Here is a 24940-nt window from a genome sequence, read left to right as displayed (position 1 = left end):
AAAACTGTTCTTTTGACCCAGATTCCATGGCTGCAGTCTGTGTGATATGAGGTATAATACTTCGGCGAATTAAAAATAGTACAACTTAATGTAGTTAGTATGTCGATACAGTTATTACCCTAGTATATTGTTTCAGAATTATTGATTTTTTTTTTTAAAAATTCAAAAATCAAATTAAAGGTATCTACTCAGTACCATAGTCTCTTGATCCAAATTTACAACACTATATAGGGTTCTGAACAATTTTTCAGATTCGAGGAGGAGGTCGCTGCAGAACTGCATTTGAAAAACTAGAAACCTGTATACATACATGTAGTTGTTATCCGACTCCCTCTATCGGCGACAATATGAAAATGTATACAGTAGCTGCAGAACTGTAGCTTTCTGAGAATATATTGGGACAGATCAGAGAGCTACAGATCCACCCCTTATAAAAACCTTCGATTTACGGCGCACAAAAAACTGCACACGGTTGAGGCCTGATAATATCGTTGTATTCTTGTGTTGCTGTCTCATAAATTTAAAATATCAAAAAGTTCCTAACATATTTTTTCTACTATACTTCCCACACTGACTCTTAAGACGAGCGGCCACTGTATCATCCCCATCGCCTTCAACTATGTCAACTGGCGTACCTTGACTAGTCATTTCTTTAATATTACCTGGAGTCCAGCCTCACTTTCCATCATCATCATAGGCAGATCCAGGGATTTGTGAAAGAGGGGGTCTAGCACAAGTTTGATCTTTTAGATACTTTTCACAACTTATACTCCTTCCCATTTTGTTTGTGTACATAACAACAGATGGGGGAGATTTTGAGACATTTTTTTAAATGAAAATGTTTAGTTTATTTGCTACTTCTTTTCAAAGTTCTAGTATTTTTTATTGCCACACTCAGATCTGATTTCGCAACGAACATGTAAAAGAAAAAGCTGATTTAAAGGATATTCCCAATAGGCCGGAGGTCTGTGGCCCGCCTACATGCAAAATCCTGCATTCTGAGCATTTCCTGGCACTTCTTTTTCACTTTTAAATTGTTTACTTCTTTTAAAACAAACTTTTATGTTGCATATACTTTTTCAGAATTCGTAAGTGATACTTGTATCTGACGAAAATACTGTAAATACACATCGGTGTTCGTCTTATTTATCCTAGAATTAAATGATACACTGGTGTTGATAAATTTGAATGATGCTATTACATGTAAGTATCCACCTTTCATATCATTTTGACTCAAAGTCTCGTTAAAGTTGAATAGCTCTTAAACTTTTTGTTCCGCAAGGGGGGGGGGGGGGGGGGGGGGGGGAATCCGGGCCCCCTGGACCCACCCTCTGGATCCGCCCTTAACACATCTGTGTGACCTTATACAGTTAATCCAGGACGATTTCTACCCCACCATCTACACACACCACGTGTTCTATGCTTTATGACTGTCTTCAATACCTTGTTTTTCTTGCTTATGAGAAAGATATACCCCAAGTTGATTATATACATCGTTTGATATATGAAATCCTTACAAGCTATACTTGCAAATATTTTCGAGATAGATGGAATATATGTTAAGCTGTCATGCCGCCTCTTTTGCCATGCATGCATGATCAGCTGTTAAACCGTCACTCCAGACCGCCTCTTTGAAGGAAAGATGATTTTTTTTGGTTCCTGTAGCTGCAGAATGCTTAACACCCCCACATTTCTTGGATACATGAGTTGCAGCAACTTGCGAAGGAGATACATCTTATTAAAAAAAAACAAAAACCCACACACATTAAAAATGTGAACATATAATTGTTGTAAATATGGAAAGAGAAAATTTATGGCTGTACAGGGAATCGAACCCAGGACACCTACATTACTAACAACTGAGCTACCCAGGCCAATATCCATTGTTCTTATAGTCCCCAATGTCTACAATATTATAGTTTATGATGCTGAAAATGCAAATGATATTATTCAACATATATATTTACCTATCAGCTGAGAAGTTAAAGGATCCAGAATTACACCTCTCAATAATCAATGGATCTCTACCATACATTGGCCTAATTGGGATGGAATTTTAAACTACACAGCTGTAAATGTAATAAATTAATACGATCAGGAATACTGAATTGTTTAATGAAATACACGGTACAAACCCTTGAAACTCCTCTGAAATTATTGCTACACCCAGATGCTTATCAAATTCATCCATAATTGATTCCATTTCCTGCTCTGCTACAATGCACCTCACTAAAATCATGGCATTCTTAATTGATGATCATTACTGAGTAATAATTTATGACTGAACATATGATTTTAATTTACACACTGCAGTCACGTGATTTCGATACTTAAAAGTAGCAGACGATACGTCCTACAATAATGTAGTATGGGTTTTCAAATGTGATATAATGTGTTCTCGAGGGTTACCACGCTGATACAAGAAATAAGTAGGGGCAAAGACGTTGGAGCAAGAGAGACTTGGCGACGCCCATCACCACAATAATTTTGCATTGCAGCGTGTGTGTGTGTGTGGGGGGGGGGGGGGGGTCAAAAGATTTTGTGACGACGCAAAGGATATCTGTGTTAAGAGGAGGGGCAAATTTTAAGTACTATAATTGTTCATTTTATGAAGGGCTCCCGAACGTTCAGTACTTGGATATTTGAACTGAGAATCCGGCAACAACATATCCTTCGATCCGTTTACCTACGATCAATACATGTACACATAGGGTGTATAGCGGATCAAAGAATGTAATTTTAATTAGATTGCTATTATGTTACATACCTTTCTCATCGTCGGATACCCACGGATGATCTCATCTCGTGGTTTTACTTATCATGATGAGTAAAAGACGAGATCACCGACGATGTACCTTCATACTACCCATAGTGTTCTGCGTCTCCGCACAGAGTTTACCTTCAATCAGATCACGCGCTCGTCTTTTTCCGGTTACGGAATTAGCCGAGTAGTTACGATTGGATGTACCTTCTGTGAAAATGTCAAGGGGGGGGGGGGGGGGGGGAAGGAACAGCCCACGTCTATCTTCTCGCGGGATTTGCTACTTTCACATGCGATGATGTCACAATCGGTTCGTCCATTACTGCATGACGTTTTTGATTAGTACGTCACAAAGAGAAACCATTTCGTTGCATGTGAAAACAAAACATTCTGTAAAATATTTCCAAGGTAAAGTTATTTATTAAATATTTACTACTAATCGAGTGATACTTGACCCAATAATTTAGAACATCCAATTTGCACTGTGTACATTGTATCAGAAAATGTACTATGATTGATTGTGTATGACATAATGTATAATACTGTACTTTGTGGTTTAATGTTTTATTTTCTATTCTACAACAGATGATTGAGATTGGTTCCAGTGCGTTTCCATTTCGATTGGAAATGTTTCTAAAGAATAATACAGATATCGATGTCCGTTCTCTCTTGACTGCCGATCTCGGAGAATTCACGTAAGTTCTCTGTAGACCCTCTTATTTGTTGTACACTCAAAGGTTAAAAGTATTTCTGCACTGCTAATGTTCACTATATCATTCCAATACACCGCAAGATGTGTAGTAAGGGTGATATATGTATACCCCCTATATAAATATATGTACATAATTATCCCGTGGGGATCCGGGTTAGAATAGGTCCTCAGTACCCCTTGCTTCTCGTTAGAGGCGACTAAATGGGACGGTCCTTCGGATGAAATCGCAAAAACTGAGGTCCGGTGTCACTGCAGGTTTGGCATGATAAAGATCCCTCCCTGCTCAATGTCAGACCATAAGCGCCGAGCACAGGCCTAAAATTTGCAGCCCTTCATCGGCAATAGTGATGCCTCCATATGATTGAAAAATTCTCGAGAGGGACATCGTGTGATAATTCATTGAATAATGCAATATTCAAAGCACTGACTGATAAATATATTTCTACTGCAGCATCACTATAAAAATTTCACAAATCCTGCATAATCGCTTAGATCGAAATCTTAAGAACTATGTGTTGCAGTTTTTAACACTCGCTAGGTTAACCATGTTGTAAGAACTTTATTTGAACTTAATCTTACATATTTCATATTAATTGCATGTAGCATCAACAAAAAAAAAAAAAAAAAAAAAAAAAGAAGTCTGCCTCGTATAATTCGTAAATCGACCCTTAAAAAATAACAGTAACATTTGTCATGAATTTTGAGTGAATTAATTCTGCATATATTCTGAAATTTTCATAATGAATGATAACAATGATTATCAACTTTTGGTGATGTTTTTAAAATATGAAAGTTGTAATGAGTATATAGTTAGTAATCATACTTTATTGCAGAATACTCCCAGATGGGTCAAGCAAACAAATGAACAAATTAGGAACAATAACATTCAGACAATATATATACAGTCAACTCTCGATAAACCGCCACCTTTTGTTCTTATGAAATTATGGCATTATAACGAATTTGGCGATGAATTGAATTATTGCCATCTTGAAGAGATAGAGTTACCGTTCTTTTATATGTAAGAGTTATCTTTCCTCTATTTACAATACTTATGTAAGTGAGCGATCCTTTGCTGCTAAGATGTCGCCCACCGTCCTTTTTATATAGCCTTTTCCCATAAAACAGAAAAATGATTTGCAATATCCTGATGGGTACATTTTTGATGATGTCCTTGGTACGTAATGATTTCCTTTTTCTCATCGAAATTTAACACGACCGACCTCTTTTGTGGCGAAGTCATAGCTAAATTGAAATGTGTTTTTATGATGTATAAACAACTTGACTACAGTTCATCTCGAGTATTTTTCTTGTTTATTCAATACAACAATTACTGGGATCCTTCTGTCCAGGTGTACGCCGGAGATTGATAATGACCATTTTCTGCTTCACTGACCACGTCACCCATGGCGGTTTATCGAGATAATTAACACGTTGAAATAGACTTTTGTAATGAAAACACTGTGGGAAATGGCGATAGCGAATTTGGCGTTTTAACGAGAGTTTTAAGTAACAGGAAAAATGTTCCTAGAAAAATGCGGCGTTATAACGAAAATGGCGATGAATTGAGTGGCGATAATTCTCGAGTTACCTGTATGCACATGCATATGCTTCCACACGTACTTATATATACATACATGTACACATACACTCGCATATAATATGCAATCGATGTAAGAAATTTACTCAGTTATTAAACCGACGTGGAACTTTATTTCTCAGTTCTAGTGATTGTTTTATACAAGTACAAACCGCCGATATAACTTTGCGTGTTGGGCTAAGTATATATTTAAGTTTCTGTATAGATGATTTAAGAAGAAATGTGGAACAATGGTCAAACATGGTTTTCATAAATGTATTCCTTGGCTGTGTAGTGAAATCTAAAAGTGAAGACATTTACTTTTGACCCTTGAGTGTAGTAACGTAATGCAAGATTAAGAAAATGGACGAATTCTGTCTAGGTGTGTAAGATGTATCGTTTTGGTATCAGAGCTGCTGTCGTATTCATTTGTGTGTATACTTGTTGATTTCAGTCCGCAGGATTTCCTGTATGAATTCTACACGAGAACTTCAGTAGAAATCGCAGGTCTGAAGAGGAAACTTGGACGGATTAATTCCGACAAACCTCAGACGATTGGAGGAGTTAAAGTATAAAAGAATTGATAACAAAAACTTTCTGGATAATAATTACATTTAGATCAGAACATAGATGCATTCAATTCATGTTTTTTCTTACAGATGTTGCGAAAAGAGTATGCAACTACCAGATCCAGGATTTCTAAAATGGAAAAAGAAGTAATGGATCTGTATGAAAGAAAAAGATTGCTGGAAGAAGTCAGACGTCTAGAATTGTCCAATAAAGCACACCATCCGTTAAAACAGGATAGGGGCATAAAACACGATAGGGGTGTCACTCTGCCTAGTATTCAGAAGACCGATACTCGCAGTCCGAAAGCCAGTCCCCCTACGGCATTTCATGACAAGAAAACATTGTTTCCAGCAATTGTCCCCCTCAAACATTAAAAAATTCTGTGAATAAGAATATGCTGGAAGATATGTTTGAAATTTTGACATTAAAACACAAATGATAGACAAACTTTGATAAGGAACTTTTCACTTGTGTCTGGTTACATTCAGGTTTGGCTATATTCATACATCTTTCAACAATAAAATATGGCATTTATTTATATGTTTTATGTGTCATGTTTTTCATTGAACATATCCATATTAGTACCACAGGTGCTTCTCGAAGGGTTTTTGTGTGGGATTTGTTTGACAAGAGACCCATGGGCCACGTCGCTCACCCATCACGGTTTTTGTGTGGGATTTGTTTGACAAGAGAACCATGGACCACATCGCTCACCCATCACCTTGTTCAAAATTGTTGAGATGAGGAATTTTCAATGTTTATTCTCAATGAAAAATGTTGACCTCCAACTAGTTGAACTTGAATTCACACAACATGAAAATGCCCCAATACCAATATGACTAACATGACGTTGCTGTTCTGGAGACGATTTTCTTTCCTGTATACATACATGCATTAAATGTTAAATTTACCCACTCTAGTAACTTGTTAAAAATCTTGAATCTACACAATTTGGGAACGTTTGCAATTTGATACGAGTTAGTATGGCCCTGTTACTCTTGAAAAGATGTTTCCTTCAACCTACCCCCGGGGACCAAGACTTGCACAAACTCAATCTGCACTGCTTGGAGATGGCTTCAACCTACCCCCGGGGATCAAGACTTGCACAAACTCAATCTGCACTGCTTGGAGATGGCTTCAACCTACCCCCGGGGATCAAGACTTGCACAAACTCAATCTGCACTGCTTAGAGATGGCTTCAACCTACCCCCGGGGATCAAGACTTGCACAAACTCAACCTGCACTGCTTGGAGATGGCTTCAACCTACCCCCGGGGATCAAGACTTGCACAAACTCAATCTGCACTGCTTGGAGATGGCTTCAACCTACCCCCGGGGATCAAGACTTGCACAAACTCAATCTGCACTGCTTGGAGATGCATGTAATATGACCGACTCATCATGGCTCTCCTGACATTATTCAGATCAAGAATTTTAAAGATGTTTTCCTACATATTATTATGTATACCTTTGATATTCTATTGGTGTGGCCTCAACCTACCCGGGGGGGGGGGGGGGGGGGGGGGGGTAGGCTTTATATTACAATACAAAGTAAAACTTCTAATTTCCCATTGTGGCTCCGGGGCCAGAATTTGAAGAAACTTGATTCTGCACTACCGGAAGAGGCTTTCTGCATATTGACTAATTAATCATTGAGATGAAGATTTTTAAAGATGTTTCCCTAATATGCAAAATCAATGTAAAATGTCCCCTATTAGGCTCCACCCTACTTCCGGGGACCACAATTTGAAGAAACTTGAATCTGCACTAGGTGGGTGTGCTTGCATATTGAAATAAATCAAACTGTGCCTTTCACGTTTAATGCCAGGTGCTAGTGAAGAAACAGACAATACCTACAGATGTTAAACGTCTTGGGTTTGATGCGGTGCTGGGCTCGAGAACTGAACCTGTACCTTCCAGTTGCCAAGCGACCATCCTATTATTCGAGCTATCGTGATTGATGTAGAAAATGTTATAAAAGTGTATTACATACAGTATGTGTTTGTTACATTGGTTTATATCATAAACCAAGGAAATCACCAATCATATTCAGTAACCATGCAATGTGTACTGAATGGGCACTAATATTTTCAAAATGCACTCTAACTTATACAAAAAAATCTGATTTCTATGAATAAATAGATATCAAAAAATGAATTCAGATGTTCAGTATAAGAAAAATTAAAAATAACAATGTTATTTGATGAAATGTCTGCAACTGTAATTTAATGCAATTCATTTCCTAACTTAACTCCCAAGTCGAACTGAAGGAATACATGCATAATATTCCACAATCACATGGAACTGGATACCATACTCTACAGACACCTGCAACTCAATGTTAAACTGCACAGACACCTGCAACTCAATGTTAAACTCCACGACACCTGCAACTCAATGTTAAACTCCACAGACACATTGACTGTTTTCTCCCTGAATTAGGCCCGCTTTTTCTCCCCGTATCCTCCCCTCTTGGATCCTCCTCTTGTCACTTTGAGATCTACTGTTTCTCACTAACTACGTATCTCATCTCCGCCTATCTCTGTCACCATCCCTGTATCTATCCCGGGGAAATTTGTCTCTTCTCTGTGGAGACGGAGAATCTTTGTTTCTCCTTCTGGGAGAAGGGTCTCGATATCGAATCTTTGGAGAATAATCCTGATTTCTATCTCTTCTGTCTGAAGAGAACTGACCTGGTCTCTTGGGCGAGTCCCTGTCCCTGCGTCTCGGAGAATAATCTCTATCTCGTGGCGATCTGTCCCTGTACCTATCATTCCTGATTCTGTCAGGAGAGTGTCTGATATCTCTACCCCTGACAGACTCTCTACTCCTCTCGTTGTCCCTAGCTTGGTAGTCTCTACTCCTCTCGTTGTCCCTAACTTCGTAGTCTCTACTCCCCTCGTTCCCCCCCTCTGTCCATTGCTGCTGTCTCTTTTCTTTTGTCTGTTTTTCACTGTGTAATTTCTTTGATTTTGGAGATTGATCACTTTTTCTTTTTTCAGAATCTTCACTTTCACTCTCATGTTTTTCTTTGTGTTTCTTTGTCTTCATTTTCTTTTTTTTCTTCTTTGCTTTTTTATCTGTAAATACACAATATTTCCAAATTCGCCTTTTCTATCTGGATGTGCAATCCATTACATCAACATATATTTCAGATCAAAACCTAGAGTACTTAGTATAGAGTCGGGCCATATATCACAGAACACTGTGTATCTAGTTTTTGGGTGTGTCGTGACTGAGTAATTGTGTCAGTTTCAATATTTCCCTGTAAAATTGTATCTTACATAGTTATCAGTTCATATATATATGTAAACAAGAGGCCCAGGGGCCTTATAGGTCACCTGAGTATCATGTAACAACCTTCCAATGTTTGAATTAGGTTTGTGTTTAAATATAAGAATTTTACTTTTGGATGGAAGAAACATTGAATAGCTATGTGGTCATGAAGTACATGTGTCATTTTTATGTTCAATCAATAATCCTTTTTAAAAAACCTAGGTCTGAGACATCATAAAGAAAAGGGTTATTTACTCCTTAGATAAAACCAATATAAGAAGATTTTCAAAGAATTTCTACATTTTCACTATATGACCAATAGAGCCCCACCCTAACACAAGAACCCCTGCCCCAGGGGCCATGAATTTCACAATTTTGGTAGAAGGCTCAACGCTCATTATAATTATGCCCACAGTTTGGCTTCTTGATGTCCAGGAGTAAAGAAGATTTTTTAAAATTACACTCATTTTGATGGTTTTTGCCCCACCCCTCAGGCCCCAGGGGGGCAGGGACCACGAATTTCACAATTTTTGTTCCCCTCCACCCACAGATGCTATATGCCAAAATTGGTTGAAATTGGTTCAGGGGGTTTCAGAGAAGAAGCTGAAAATGTTCAAATGTTAACGCACGACGACGGACAAAAACAGCAGATTTTCAAAGAAATATTGCATTTTCACTATATAATCAAGCAGCCCCGCCTTTGCACCAGAACCCCTGACCCAGGGGCAATAAATTTCAGTTTTGAAAGAAGCATCCTTGATCATCATTATCATACTATTAGTTTGTCTACTTAATACCCAGCAGCAGAGGAGAAGATTTTCAAAGAAATAAAATGCATTTTCACTATATGATCAATAGGGCCCCACCCTAATACCAGAACCCTTGACCCAGGGGCCATGAATTTCACAATTTTGAAAGAGGCATCCTTGCTCATCATAACCATGCTATTGGTTTGTCTACTTAATACCCAAGGACAGAGAAGAAGATTTTCAAAGAATTTCTACATTTTCACTATATGACCAATAGAGCCCCACCCTAACACACCAGAACCCCTGATCCAGGGGCCATGAATTTCACAATTTTTAAAGAGGCATCCTTGCTCATCATTACCATGCTATTAGTTTGTCTACTTAATACCCAGAGACAGAGAAGAAGATTTTCAAAGAATTTCTACATTTTCACTATATGACCAATAGAGCCCCACCCTAACACAAGAACCCCTGCCCCAGGGGCCATGAATTTCACAATTTTGGTAGAGGGCTCAACGCTAATTATAATTATGCCCACAGTTTGGCTTCTTGATGTCCAGGAGTAAAGAAGAAGATTTTTTAAAATTAAACTCATTTTGATGGTTTTTGCCCCACCCCTTAGGCCCCAGGGGGGCAGGGATCACGAATTTCACAATTTTTGTTCCCCTCCACCCACAGATGCTATATGCCAAAATTGGTTGAAATTGGTTCAGGGGGTTTCAGAGAAGAAGCTGAAAATGTTCAAATGTTAACGCACGACGACGGACAAAAACAGCAGATTTTCAAAGAAATATTGCATTTTCACTATATAATCAAGCAGCCCCGCCTTTGCACCAGAACCCCTGACCCAGGGGCAATAAATTTCAGTTTTGAAAGAAGCATCCTTGATCATCATTATCATACTATTAGTTTGTCTACTTAATACCCAGCAGCAGAGGAGAAGATTTTCAAAGAAATAAAATGCATTTTCACTATATGATCAATAGGGCCCCACCCTAATACCAGAACCCTTGACCCAGGGGCCATGAATTTCACAATTTTGAAAGAGGCATCCTTGCTCATCATAACCATGCTATTGGTTTGTCTACTTAATACCCAAGGACAGAGAAGAAGATTTTCAAAGAATTTCTACATTTTCACTATATGACCAATAGAGCCCCACCCTAACACACCAGAACCCCTGATCCAGGGGCCATGAATTTCACAATTTTTAAAGAGGCATCCTTGCTCATCATTACCATGCTATTAGTTTGTCTACTTAATACCCAGAGACAGAGAAGAAGATTTTCAAAGAATTTCTACATTTTCACTATATGACCAATAGAGCCCCACCCTAACACAAGAACCCCTGCCCCAGGGGCCATGAATTTCACAATTTTGGTAGAGGGCTCAACGCTAATTATAATTATGCCCACAGTTTGGCTTCTTGATGTCCAGGAGTAAAGAAGAAGATTTTTTAAAATTAAACTCATTTTGATGGTTTTTGCCCCACCCCTTAGGCCCCAGGGGGGCAGGGATCACGAATTTCACAATTTTTGTTCCCCTCCACCCACAGATGCTATATGCCAAAATTGGTTGAAATTGGTTCAGGGGGTTTCAGAGAAGAAGCTGAAAATGTTCAAATGTTAACGCACGACGACGGACAAAAACAGCAGATTTTCAAAGAAATATTGCATTTTCACTATATAATCAAGCAGCCCCGCCTTTGCACCAGAACCCCTGACCCAGGGGCAATAAATTTCAGTTTTGAAAGAAGCATCCTTGATCATCATTATCATACTATTAGTTTGTCTACTTAATACCCAGCAGCAGAGGAGAAGATTTTCAAAGAAATAAAATGCATTTTCACTATATGATCAATAGGGCCCCACCCTAATACCAGAACCCTTGACCCAGGGGCCATGAATTTCACAATTTTGAAAGAGGCATCCTTGCTCATCATAACCATGCTATTGGTTTGTCTACTTAATACCCAAGGACAGAGAAGAAGATTTTCAAAGAATTTCTACATTTTCACTATATGACCAATAGAGCCCCACCCTAACACACCAGAACCCCTGATCCAGGGGCCATGAATTTCACAATTTTTAAAGAGGCATCCTTGCTCATCATTACCATGCTATTAGTTTGTCTACTTAATACCCAGAGACAGAGAAGAAGATTTTCAAAGAATTTCTACATTTTCACTATATGACCAATAGAGCCCCACCCTAACACAAGAACCCCTGCCCCAGGGGCCATGAATTTCACAATTTTGGTAGAGGGCTCAACGCTAATTATAATTATGCCCACAGTTTGGCTTCTTGATGTCCAGGAGTAAAGAAGAAGATTTTTTAAAATTAAACTCATTTTGATGGTTTTTGCCCCACCCCTTAGGCCCCAGGGGGGCAGGGATCACGAATTTCACAATTTTTGTTCCCCTCCACCCACAGATGCTATATGCCAAAATTGGTTGAAATTGGTTCAGGGGTTTCAGAGAAGAAGCTGAAAATGTTCAAATGTTAATGCACGACGACGGACAAAAACAGATAGCAATAGGTCACCTGAATGAATTCAGGTGACCTAAAGATAAAACAAGAAACACAAAGATTTTAGCACTTTCATTTCATATCTTCAGAAGCTTTACATTGTACATCTAGTAACATAGCGACGTAACGTCACAAACAGCGGAACGTTAAAGTAAAGCAAATCTAGACGTCATAAGACACCGACTGTTAAACGAATTATTCATTGTAACGTCATAGTAAAGCAATGCGGGAAATTAAATTTCAACGTCGTAAGACACTGAGCGTTACAACGTAATGTTCACATTTACGTAATGTAGAGACGGGTGGAAGGAATTGAAAATATTAACTTCAAAATTCAAGACAATGTAATTTTTGAAAAGAATATTGTACCATACGACGTCATGGTAGACTCATGATACGCAATCCGTATGAATTATGTCAATATATTAGCTGGCGGAATGAGACGTTCCGAGGCGTTGATTGGGCCCTTGAAGAAATAATTGCCTTGATTGAATGCTGGTCATCAGAGAAAATATCAAAAAATTTCTTAAGAACTTATTGGAACACGTGTACATGAGATGCAGAAAATTGTTAGTGTATGCGTTTTCATTGATTTTCAGTGTTTTACGTAACATACTTTATATAGCATGAAAGTCTTTTCACACAAATAAAGAAATCCAAATAATCGCCAATCATATTTCAAATTTTTTCTTCCGCTTATTTTGTCCTATTTCTTTTATTTCCTGTTAATTCGGAAATGCAAACAAATTTAATATGCATTAGTTTACTTTGCATTCCTTCTGTGTAAATTATATATTTAATTCCAATGAATTGAATGCACATCATTTAATTTCGCATTAGATTTAAAGCGAAGCAAGATTGAATGTGCATCCATGTTAACAGGGCATCATAATGAAATGTTTGCTTCCCGTGAAGTGATTTTCATTCCCTGTAGTTTTGAAAAATATGATGAACTTGTTGGATTTAATGAATTACATGTACATTCATAACAGATCAAAATTGTTCATCCCCAGCACCTTGCTATAAACATCCTTTACTGTACAAGGAGAAAGCATATTTCATTGTTTGTCTGACCTTTCTTGTGTTTCTTTACAGGAATGAGATAATCCTCCTCAGAGGCACTGTCCTTCCCCTCCTCCTCCATTTTGGGGGCTATTCCCTCCATCCTCAGCCTCTTTGTCATTTCGTCCTCATCATCATGTTCTTTGGGGACTTTGTATTTCTCCACATGGTCAACACGAATGGTTCTACCGAGGAGCTGTTAATAATATTGAGTCACATATATATATTGTAATAGACATCTATTAAAATCATTTACATCATGGAGGTGCCACTTTGAAAATTACTACTGACCTTAATCCCATTCAGGTTATCTACAGCCAACACAGTGCTCCTTTGATCTTCGTAACACAGAAAACAGAATCCTCGAGATTTCCCTGTTTTGCCATCTCTAACCAAGTTGATATTCACTAATTCTCCATATCTGTAAAAACAATTGGAACCATTATCTTTTAACAGCTTTTCAGATCTATATCTTCAGGGATCTCTAATGCATAAATTCTTAACCTGCTTTTACAATGCAAAATGCTGTGAAGTTCTCATCATAATTCCAATCACACTTTTATCAATGATATTGAGGGTATCACAAAACCGTGCACTCCCTCGTAATCCAGGGGGCCTCCGTGGCCGAGTGGGACATAAACATCAATCAATCAATCAATCAATCAATCAATTGCAACCCAGGCATAGGAAAATATCTCTCCTGTTATGTTTTATATCTATAAACCTGAACACTAATAGGAACTCAGAGATCTCTGTGATACACAGCCATGCAAACGTCTTCAAATAAGATTCAAAATGTTGTTCCCAAGGAATTTTACTGCTGTGTCCCTCTAACCTAAATTTTACAGTGTCCCTCTCCTCTAGTTTTACAGTGTCCCTCTCCTAGCTTTACAGTGTCCCTCTCCTTTAGTTCTAGTTCTAGTGAATAATTTGCAGACCTCCTTAGGAGTTATATGTGAATGAGTATTTGTCCCTTTTTATCTATAACATTTATGTGCAACTGAAAATCAAAGGAAAGCCAGATCTCTGTGTAAAGGAAAGTCCTGCAAGAGACATTGAAAATGGATATAAATTGTTCCTCAGGGTTTCAGACTTTCCCCTTCACTGATTTAATCTAGACCTACTTAAAGAAACTGGTTCACATTTTTTGAATAAAATACTTTTCATTTTTGATGTTAAATATGATAAATATAAATCATTTAATGTTGACAACCAAAATTTGGACCTTCTGAATGCAAGGATAAGAGCAAAATTATAGCATTAACTCTATATTATGTAAACAAAGACTCGAGTCCTTTGCGGGGGACTCAACTTTTGTTAATTTCGAAGGTACCCATTTCCCAAAAATTTCAAACCACCAAAAAAAAATACAAAATTCATATAATATTTCAAAGTACAGAAACCATATCCCCAAAAAAACTGTAAATTCTTGAAAATCCACAAAAATAAGTCCCCACACATTTACATGATTCCAAAGGATACCCGTGGCAATCTCGTGGCGAGAGGAGAAAAATGGAAAGTGAAATATTTATGATTCGTATGTATACATGTATAAAAGCAAAACTGTCATTCAGAAAGAAGAAATAAAGTTCACTGTCACACCACACGACACGCCTGTCAAACGTTTATTGATCATTATTATAAACAGATGATCCTGAGTGTGCATGATGGAACAAAATTATGTTAACCTTGGTACAACAATTCACTTAACAATATATCTCTTCAGTCCCATTGTTCAAATAACTAATTTCAAAACACGTTTCATTTTATTACATGCATTTAGATTTCCTTTACATGATATAATTACTAACAATTTTGAGTTGTATGTCAAAAAATACCCCACAGCCTAAATACATAATATTCATTAATTAATATTTGACTGGGCAGATTCAATATGGCCCTTATCACAAAGATTTTTGCACGTGCAGATGAACTCTTTGAAACACCAGGCTTAGATCATTACTCCCAAAGACAGAATTTGGCTGTCATCAAATTCGGCTTAGATCATTACTCTCATGAGAAAATTCCTCTATCTGTTGTGTGATGTGCATGTTAACTCTTTCCAAATTTTGAAGTACATTTTACTGCATATATTTATATCCTTAATGTTAAAAACAAAACAATTATTCAGATTAATTGTTATGTACAATGTAGCTACATTTTATGAAAAAATGTGTATTTCTTGATGCAATATATTATAAATATTGAATAAGAGCACTGCTAAGCGAAACATCCCCTAGTGACAGAAAATGTTTTGAACGTATACATTATCTAGGCATAAATGAGGAAGGAGGCCAAATTCTTTTGTAGAAAATCAAGATGGATTAGTCCATACATGTTTCTGATGGTCTTAGTAAATATCAAGTATTTTCAATTTATATAACTCTCCTTTATCCCATCCCATCCCTGCCCCATACTGCCTCTCTCTCTCTCTCTATTCTTTTACTATTCTGATTTTACTTTCACTTTATCCACAATTCTGTATCATTAACTTGTACATAAAATTCCAGTGTTTAATTGTTGTAATGATGCAATATTTTAAAAAATATTTCACCAATTCACTTGAAAATAAATAAGGTTCGTCCTCTTACAATGCCACAGAAGTATGCAAAAGTGTGATAATCCTTAGTGCAAGGGTTCTCTTTAAACTTTGCCCACAAGCTGTAATGGACACACACACGTACAGTAGCGATGCTATATCCTCTTCACAACTCATTGCAATAGAGGATAATAGCATTACTCTCTTTCATATGTAGGGATTACCTCCCTTAATCAAAACAGTTTTTTAAAAAATACTTACCAATTTAAAAGTTTTAATGAGCTGATATTAGGCCAATTCAACTTAATTTATTAGATTATCATCCAGGGTCAGCAAAAAGTATGGGGCGGGTGGGAGGATTTCATTTTTTAATTTATATATTTCAAGAAAAATATTAATGACAAACGAGTTTTTGTCAATGCCAGATGGATATCAATCTATGCTTATTTCACAGACGAATAGTTCCAGGTTAAGCTTTAATTTCAAATACAGAAAGATACCAAACTTCAAGATATGAAAAACATTAATCCCTTCCTTTCATTTACGCTCGTAAGAACGCACGAAATTAAGAAAACCATATCCATTTACTTCAATCGGTTTTTCACGTTGCTAAACCGGAAATGTAAACAAGAAGTGTAAATACCATAGTCGGACAGGAAGATTTTCCGGAAATCGCAAGTTTCACAAAATTAAACAAGATGTGTTTGTGAAACACAAATGCCCCCGATAATGGCCAATTCCGAAGATGGCCAAGGTCACAAGGGCAAATATCTTGGTACCAGTAGAAAGATCTTGTCAAAAGAAATGCTCATGTACAATATGAAAGCTCTAATATTTACCATTTAGAAGTTATGACCAATGTAAAAAAAAAAATTAAAGTAGGTCAAATGTCAAGGTCAAAAGGTTCAATACCAACAGAAAGATCTTGTCACAAGGAATACTCATGTGAAATATCAAAGCTCTATCTCTTACTGTTCAAAAGTTATTAGCAAGGTTAAAGTTTTCAAAAAGTAGGTCAAATTCCAAGGTCAAGGTCACAGGGTAAAAAATGTTGGAACCCACGGAAAGGTCTTGTCACAAGGAATACTCATGTGAAATATCAAAGCTCTATCACTTACTGTTCAAAAGTTATTAGCAAGGTTAACGTTTTCAAAAAGTAGGTCAAACTCCAAGGTAAAGGGGTCAAAAATGTTGGTACCCACAGAAAGGTTTTGTCACAAGGAATACTCATGTGAAATATCAAAGCTCTATCACTTACTGTTCAAAAGTTATTAGCAAGGTTAAAGTTTCAGACAGAATGACAGACAGGACAAAAACAATATGCCCCCCAATCTTCGATCTCGGGGGGCATAAAAATTTTGGAGGGGTGCGCGGGGATGATAATCTATCAATTAAGTTGAATTGACCTTATGCTGCAATTTATATTCCTCTAAAGATGCACATATTGACAAAGTTTAGTGATTCTAGGATTCAAATTTACATTAGGCCCAAAAAGGGTTATGCCATATAATGGCCATACATGTATTATCTTAATTATAGGTCACAGTGACCTTCATTTAGAGTGTGATACACCTACTAAAGATGCATTAACTGACCAAGATTGATTATGCTAGACCAAAGTTACGAGTCGTACAGGATTTGGCCATATTGTCTTAATAATAGGTCACAGTGAGCTAACTTTAAAGGGACTGATTCACGATTTTCCTTCAAATTTTTTTTTTCACTTTAAATGATCAAAATCTACAGTCTGATATGTTTAGAAGGCTTCACCAAAAAATTAAGGTTATTCATCATGACAGAAGCTCATTATAGAGAATTTATTACTTGTTTTGAAAACAAAGATGGAGGTTTATTGTTTACGGGGTTTTCAAAATAAATGGATACTAGTCCAAGTTTATTATATATATCACATCTCAAGTATACTTTAGGGCCTACTTCGATTGGGAAACCCGTGTTAACTCAGGTTAATTTAAATGCACGTCATAGACATGCGTAAACGAATTTTGAATCGAACGAGTTAACTTACTTGAGAGTTGAATCGAAGGTAAATAAATATGGCGACGCCGGGTATGGCAGCAGCCTTTTTTTGTGTGTTAGATTTGTTTTTAGAGGATGATATCGAAGAATTCTGTACTACTAATGATTCCATGAGTGATTACATTACTTATTTATTTTCTATGCCACGAAAACACATCCCCCGCATTCAAGACTTCGCTGAGGACACTGTGCCGAGGTATTCCACAGAGGAGGTTAGATCTCATTTTCGGTTGAATAAGGCAACATTTGAAATTATCCTACAAATTATTGCCCCTAGTCTAACGGCAGTCCACGAAGGCGGCAATGTTTGGGGGGGGGGGGGGGTATAGCAAGCCAACTTTTCAATGTACAAGTATACTTTTGTGTGTATTTTGAAATGAAGCATATGAGTCCGATTCATAATGAAAACATGACATTAAATAACATTAGAAATATCTTTATTCGACAAAATTTTCTGAAATGGTGCATTTCTATTCAAACTTATGCATCGATGCGACTTGAAAAATTTTGTTTGCAGGTCTCTCAGGGGGTGATGGTATACCTAGCGTGTTACTGCGCTTGAATTCAGAGTGAGAGTTGAGTTGGCAAGTATGTATATATTAAGAAAAAGACATGGTTCTGCAGTGGAAAATTCAGCATACACGCTCATGTCATCTTAACCCTTACTCCACCGTTTTATATGATGTAAAGTGAAAAATAAAATGCGTTAGCTATTCTGTTGTAATTTCTGCCTCTATAAAACCTCTCTTTCTATTACCAAGTATTGTGAAAAAAGCTTACAAATTAGGTAAAACAAGTTCACACTTACCGTGTTTCGCTATTTGCCGCCATCGTTGTGACGTAAAATACCCGATTAAATGTGGGTAGTACCTAGGATGTCTCGGGTTAGGTTAAAAGGTCATTTTCGTGACGTTTTAGAGTTACTCGGTACGTTCTATTCATCCTTGAGTGAACTCGGGTTTCCCAATCGAAGTAGGCCTTAGTAAAATGTGTCATTTAAAAGTTAAAATGTGTGATTGTACAAAATGAAGATGCTTTAAATTACAAAATTAGCGTTTCACTGGTTTGTTTATTTACATAAAAAGACTCGAGTCTTTGTTTACATAACACAGAATGTTTACATAACACAGAATGTTTACATAACACAGAATGTTTACATAACACAGAATCGAAGCTAAAATATTGCTCTTGTCCTTGAATTCAGATGGTCCAAATTTTGATTGTCAATATTAAATGAGCTATATTTTAGATTTTCAACATAAAAATGAAAAACAAGTGAACCAGTCCCTTTAAAGTGCGACCCACCCTCTACCCAAGATGACAAAGTTTGAAGATTCCATGTCTCATAGTATTTAAGTTACAAGTGAGGCACAAAGCGGGACAGACGGACGGACACAATCGCCATACCATAATATGTCCCGTCTTAAACGGGCGTATAAAAAAAACATACTGTGAAAATACTGCAATAACATCTCCCTCCGTCAGGTCATACGGCAGTCCACCAATAAAGACCCAGGCACTGTCTTTGTACTGGTCATGCCAGGACTTCTTGCCTATCAATCCTAGTTCAAGTTCTCTCTCATTCATCTTCTGTACATTCTTTATGTTCCTGTAAAATAAAATCAGCACATTGCAGTATATACATGATATAATGACTACATCTATTTCTGTTTGAATAAATCAGCTGTGAAAAAAATTTAAACTGAATCTACTCATTCGATACAAGTAAAAAAATATTGTTACATGGTGGAGAGAAGTCTGAAGAACTACATTAGACAGAAAGTCCCATGAATATCGTAAAAATCACTCAATCAAGATGAAACTTGAACTTTTTCTATAAATATACATTAACAGCATGGTGATAAAAGTAAGGCAAACTAAATTGTGACAGATGGATAGACATATGGATGGAGAGAGACAGTGAGGAAACTGTGATGTCAACCCTGATAGGTCGATGGTACCGGATTTAACCACAGTATCGAGATACAAGACACCATTAAAGGTTTACCATTTTATTAACAACACAGACACACAACAACTCGTACATAAACACATTCGTACTTATCATAAACACATTCGTACTTATCATAAACACACTCGTACTTATCATAAACACACTCGTACTTATCATAAACACACTCGTACTTATCATAAACACACTCGTACTTCTCATAAACACACTCGTACTTCTCATAAACACACTCGTACCTATTATAAACACACTCGTACCTATTATAAACACACTCGTACCTATTATAAACACACTCGTACCTAATATAAACACACTCGTACTTATTATAAACACACTCGTACTTATTATAAACACACTCGTACTTATTACAAACACATTCGTACTTATTATAAACACTACAGAAACTAATTGTCTTCTTTGACTTAGCCGTTAATTGAAGTTGAACTACACTTCAGTATGTACATTGTACTTCAAATAGACTATGATGTACAGTAGAGAAAAGAACTGAAGAATTCAAATTTTACTCAAAGAGCTTAATTGTGCTAAACACTTTTTCATAGTGTGTATATATGTTTAGAAACGTATCAAGTTGTATGTGGGTAATTCTGACAGGCAGCACACAACCTAATAGAAAGCAGACTTTGTGTCATTTTCTGTGTCAGTTGGAGCAGACTCAGCAAATTTGCAGCAAACTCCCGCTGTTGTGTGAGATCCAGCAGTTGATATGGACAGGCAGTTTCAACTCTGTCCATAACTCCATATCGACAGCTGGATCTCACACAACAGCAGGAGTTTGCTGCAAATTTGCCGAGTCTGCTCCAACTGACACAGAAAATGACACAAAGTGTGCTTTCTATTAGGTTGTGCTGTCATCAATGTTCGGCTGGCCAGTGGTGTGTGTGATAGTACTTTTGATATTTAATCTTCATCCTTGTTTTTGTGAGTTATCATGTATGGCATATCATTCTAGACTTCCTATCTCTTGTCACTCATCGAAAGCGAGTTTTCCAAATGCAAAGAAAGCTTTCAAAATCTTGTTAACTACTGCTGTTCTGAAGTCCAACTCGAGGTTTGTTGAAATGGAGGTCTTACTTGACATTTTTTGATGGAACATTTCCTTCAGCTTCATTCAACATAAATAAAAGTCTAAAAAATAAATTTTGAAAAATTCAAGGTTTATAATATAGGGGAGCAAAATGTTTTTTTTTTCATGAACACTACTAAAATACTTGCCATTAAAGAACTTTCACAAAAATTGCAATTGTATTCAACATCATTCTGTTAAACCAACGAAATCCATTCTTTTCAATTTCATACATTCCAGGACAATCAATTCTGTGCAATGGAATTTTTTTTTTGAAAAAGTACGAAAGTTACTCAACTTTTCCTTGATAAATATGAATCTAAAGTCTCTATTTTACTAATGCAAGAGATAAAATGTTGCTAAAATTTTCACAAGTTTTCATTTGATCTTGATTTCAATTTTACTGTACTGAAGGTTTGTAAGAAATGAGTTTGCATAAATCTGTATTAATTTACTTCATCAAGGGAAAAGAAACCAAAATGGATGTAAAAAAAAATCGTTCCTTCTGACATTCCATCATGGTAAACAAAGATTCCTTTGGCTGAAAAGCAAGTGATCTGCACCTATAGCAAGCATTACTTAATCTTAGCAGGTACACAACGGTGTTATAACTGATCTACTACATTTTAGCAATCTGAAATCACAGTTTGGAATGGTAGTAAAACAATTTTAAGGAGGTTCTCTACATTGTCATAATGGCTGACTTCCTTTTAAAACATGGATGAAAATATGAATATTAGCAATATTTGTCTATTCATTTAAAAAGTCATCGCCTAGCTGAGTAGCTCAGTAGGTTAGCATGTCGCCTGCTGAACTGTCAATTGCAGGTTTGAGTCCAGCAGGGGTTTTAAATTTTTTTCAAATTGCTTTCGACTAAAACTGCATTTTTTGACTAAATAAAGTAAATTTAAAAATGTTCAATTTCAAAATATTGTTGTACATATCCTCCATTTTTCATCCATATCAAATTTCTCTGGTGTAGCATACCTCCTTAATGAGCCAGACTTATATCAATTTTTCATTATGATGCATTTGATGGAGGAAGTTTTTGGTTTGTTTGTTTTACATCCCTTTGAGAATTTTTCACTCACATTGAGACGTCATCAGCTGTGGGTGAAGTACCACAAATTTAGACCTATGCTAATAGCACTCAGGGCCAATAGCAGCGAGACTTCTTTAATGTGCCAATGCCTTCCGTGCCACCAGACGTCCGTTTTTAAGGACACGTCCGAAAGACCCTTGATTTTCACTTCTAAATACTGAGCGTTTGGAGAAGGGGCAACCACTAACCATGTTTATGTCTTAGGTTTGATGCGACCATGGCACGAGGAGGGCTCAAACTCAAGACCTCTCAGTTACAAAGTGAATGCTTTACCACTGATCAACCATGACCAGTGATGATGGAGGAAGTTACTATTTTGTGTCTATTTGTAACTTTAAAAATACACAGCATGCAGCCTCGGAAAATTCAGCTGAATTGTGGGAAAGTTCCATTGAATTGAAAGAAAGTCACTTTTCAGATGAAACTGTTTCTTGTAAAATGTACAGTATAACTTAGTCCGAAATATCTGACGTTTTCCCGGCTTTTTTATGATTTTAATATTTACTGTGCCAGATAATCGTTTTTTCTGGCGTAAATACCAAAATCATAAAAAAGTCAGGAAAACGTCAACTATCAGACTATCACAAAAATCTAAGATGACTGCACTAGTCTGCAGTGTAATAATACTGATAACCATGGAGACTTGTAATGTGAACATCATGTACATGCAATTCACAAAAAATCACCATGGACCTCTTTCTGCCCTCCATGATAAAACTAAAAGCTGGCTCTTGTGATCAGGGATGTGACTGAATTCCTCAGAAATCAGAGGAAAACTGGTCAAAAAGGGAGGAAGACACCTCTCCCAACCTGGAAAAATATCATTTCTGTCACTTTAGATCAAATCCAGAGTGTTTCATTTTTTCGAAAATTGAGCAAATCAGAGGATTTCCTCTGAAAAGAGGAAAAATCACACCCCTGTGTGATAAAACTAAAAGTCAGCTCTTGTGATAAAACTAAAAGTCGGCTCTTGTGGTAAAACTAAAAGTCGGCTCTTGTGATAAAACTAAAAGTCAGCTCTTGTGATAAAACTAAAAGTCGGCTCTTGTGATAAAACTAAAAGTCGGCTCGGCTCTTGTGATAAAACTAAAAGTCGGCTCTTGTGATAAAACTAAAAGTCGGCTCTTGTGATAAAACTAAAAGTCGGCTCTTGTGGTAAAACTAAAAGTCGGCTCCTTTTTATGTTGTTTACTACCTATGAATTCGAATTTTCTCTGAAGACATACACGTAACGGCGTACACATCTGTTTACTCTGACTACACAGTCATTAAATACCGTTCCATTTTTCTACACATATATGAGGTACTTATCAATACATCAAATGTAAATTACGTTAATGGATTCATGATGACAGTCTATTTCTATTTCTTCAACTTCGACGGCGCGACTTCGCTGTTGTGTTCTTTCACTTCATCCACATCCGGTTGAGGATACTTGATAAGTTGTACGTAAGTTATATTAGAAAAAATCTGCTCGTATTAGCATGCACAGAATATAACAAATAAATCTCGAGCAAGGATGAAATATTAATACACTTGTAACACGATACGATTAATCAATTTGAGATGGGTGTGCATTCTGTACTTCAAAACAGATATAGCAGGTGTACATAGAACAGCTGTAAAAGCGACACATAAATATTTAATAATTATTTTTAAAATACTACAAATTTTAAAATTAAAGAATGATTGGTACAGATGATCGACATTGAAAAAAAAATAGACAAATGTTATAAAATTATAGAAGAAGAAGAAATGCGACAATGATAAATATATAAAATGCACGACAATTTAAGTATGTTTACAAGGGGCGAGGATAACAATTTTCATGGTATGAAAGAAAAAAAAATCATCAAAATTGACCTTGAGTTACCTCCGAGTCGTCTTTCTATTCCATCTTGATTAAGCATCAGCATAAGTTTGATGAATTTTATTAGTTGTCATCATTCAGTGGGAGGGGGTGCGGGGTTTCCAACTCCTCTCTTGGTTGAAAATTTTAACGATTATATTTTTTGCCATTTGGCCCTCAATCCCCTTTTCTTGGGCAGAAAGGTACAAATTTAGGCCGCAACCTATCCCCCATTAAACATTTTCTATATGCGTCGCTATCATTCATTTCCATGAAATTTTGATTATCAGGCAAACACAGGACAATTTTAAAGTGACAGGAAACGCGCGAGTATCAATTAATTTAAAAGAAGTGAGAGGAAGGGTTTGTTAAATCATTGAATACTGTAAATTCCAAAATATATGAGAATAATTTATTATCAAGTAATTTCGCGAGAATCATTAATCGCGAAATACATTTAAATTCGCTTTTATTTCTATATTGCTAAAAATATGTAAGTGTAAATTTATACTCTTGATCAACAGAGCACTCGCGAAATTATATATGTGTCTGCGATTTAACGTATTGATAAAGTACTCGCGTATGATAAGGAATCTATATTCATACTAGCAGTTGGATATCATACCAAATTATTCAACCTGACACTACACCTACTTCCAGTTTAGCAGTCATTGGTATGCCCCTGGGTATACTGTACACTGTATTACAGATATATCAGTATGTCAAGCCTGCAGAGATAGCCGAAGTATAGAATATTAATTCAATGACATTGTCTGATAATTATTTAAGATAATTCAAAACATAATACTTATATTGGATGAACGAACTAACGCCGTAAACTGTCAAAACACGGACAGAAACCAATCTCGTCTTTGAAATACAATCCGTAGTCTTAGCTCTGCGGAGACAGGGAGGGGGGGGGGGGGGGGGGAGGGGGGGATAAGTATAATGGTAACAAATTATGTTTAGTTCAATTCTAATGATAATCTTATAAATCTCACGAAAGATATTATTCGAAAAGTGGGGGGCACAAACAAGGTTACGCCTCTCTCTACTTTGAAAAGTGGGGAGGGGCACGTGTCTCTACAGCCCCCTTTCTCCCACGCCCTTCATCCATTAAG

General features: G+C 36.7%; 2 protein-coding genes across 4 annotated transcripts; one reads left to right on the top strand and one right to left on the bottom strand.

The window, feature by feature from the left end:
* Positions 1 to 2477: 2477 nt before the first annotated feature.
* Positions 2478 to 6162, top strand: LOC125659540 (uncharacterized). 3 transcript variants are annotated; one of them, XM_056150573.1, is made up of 4 exons: positions 2478 to 3169; positions 3347 to 3456; positions 5507 to 5621; positions 5712 to 6162. In XM_056150573.1, exons 2-4 carry the CDS (start codon positions 3347 to 3349, stop codon positions 5994 to 5996), a joined length of 510 nt encoding a protein of 169 aa, XP_056006548.1. In that variant the 5' UTR covers positions 2478 to 3169; the 3' UTR covers positions 5997 to 6162. The 3 variants fall into 3 exon arrangements, 2 of the variants coding, with proteins under 2 accessions (XP_056006548.1, XP_056006547.1); XM_056150572.1 differs by having other exon boundaries at positions 2576 to 2733; XR_007364110.2 differs by lacking the exons at positions 2478 to 3169; positions 3347 to 3456; positions 5712 to 6162 and adding an exon at positions 4507 to 4650 and having other exon boundaries at positions 5507 to 5646.
* A 1658-nt stretch (positions 6163 to 7820) lies between these two features.
* Positions 7821 to 23403, bottom strand: LOC125659215 (RNA-binding motif protein, X-linked 2-like). Its single transcript, XM_048890816.2, has 5 exons — positions 23304 to 23403; positions 19263 to 19421; positions 13528 to 13657; positions 13249 to 13432; positions 7821 to 8701 (listed from the first exon to the last, which is right to left on the bottom strand). The coding sequence occupies exons 1-5, from the start codon at positions 23315 to 23317 to the stop codon at positions 8148 to 8150; spliced, it is 1041 nt and encodes a 346-aa protein (XP_048746773.2). The 5' UTR covers positions 23318 to 23403; the 3' UTR covers positions 7821 to 8147.
* Positions 23404 to 24940: the final 1537 nt, after the last annotated feature.

Source organism: Ostrea edulis, chromosome 9 (assembly GCF_947568905.1).
Source record: "Ostrea edulis chromosome 9, xbOstEdul1.1, whole genome shotgun sequence".
Lineage (NCBI taxonomy): Eukaryota > Metazoa > Mollusca > Bivalvia > Ostreida > Ostreidae > Ostrea > Ostrea edulis.
The sequence above is the reverse complement of the archived record's forward strand: the minus strand, read 5'-3'. Positions and strand labels throughout refer to the sequence as shown.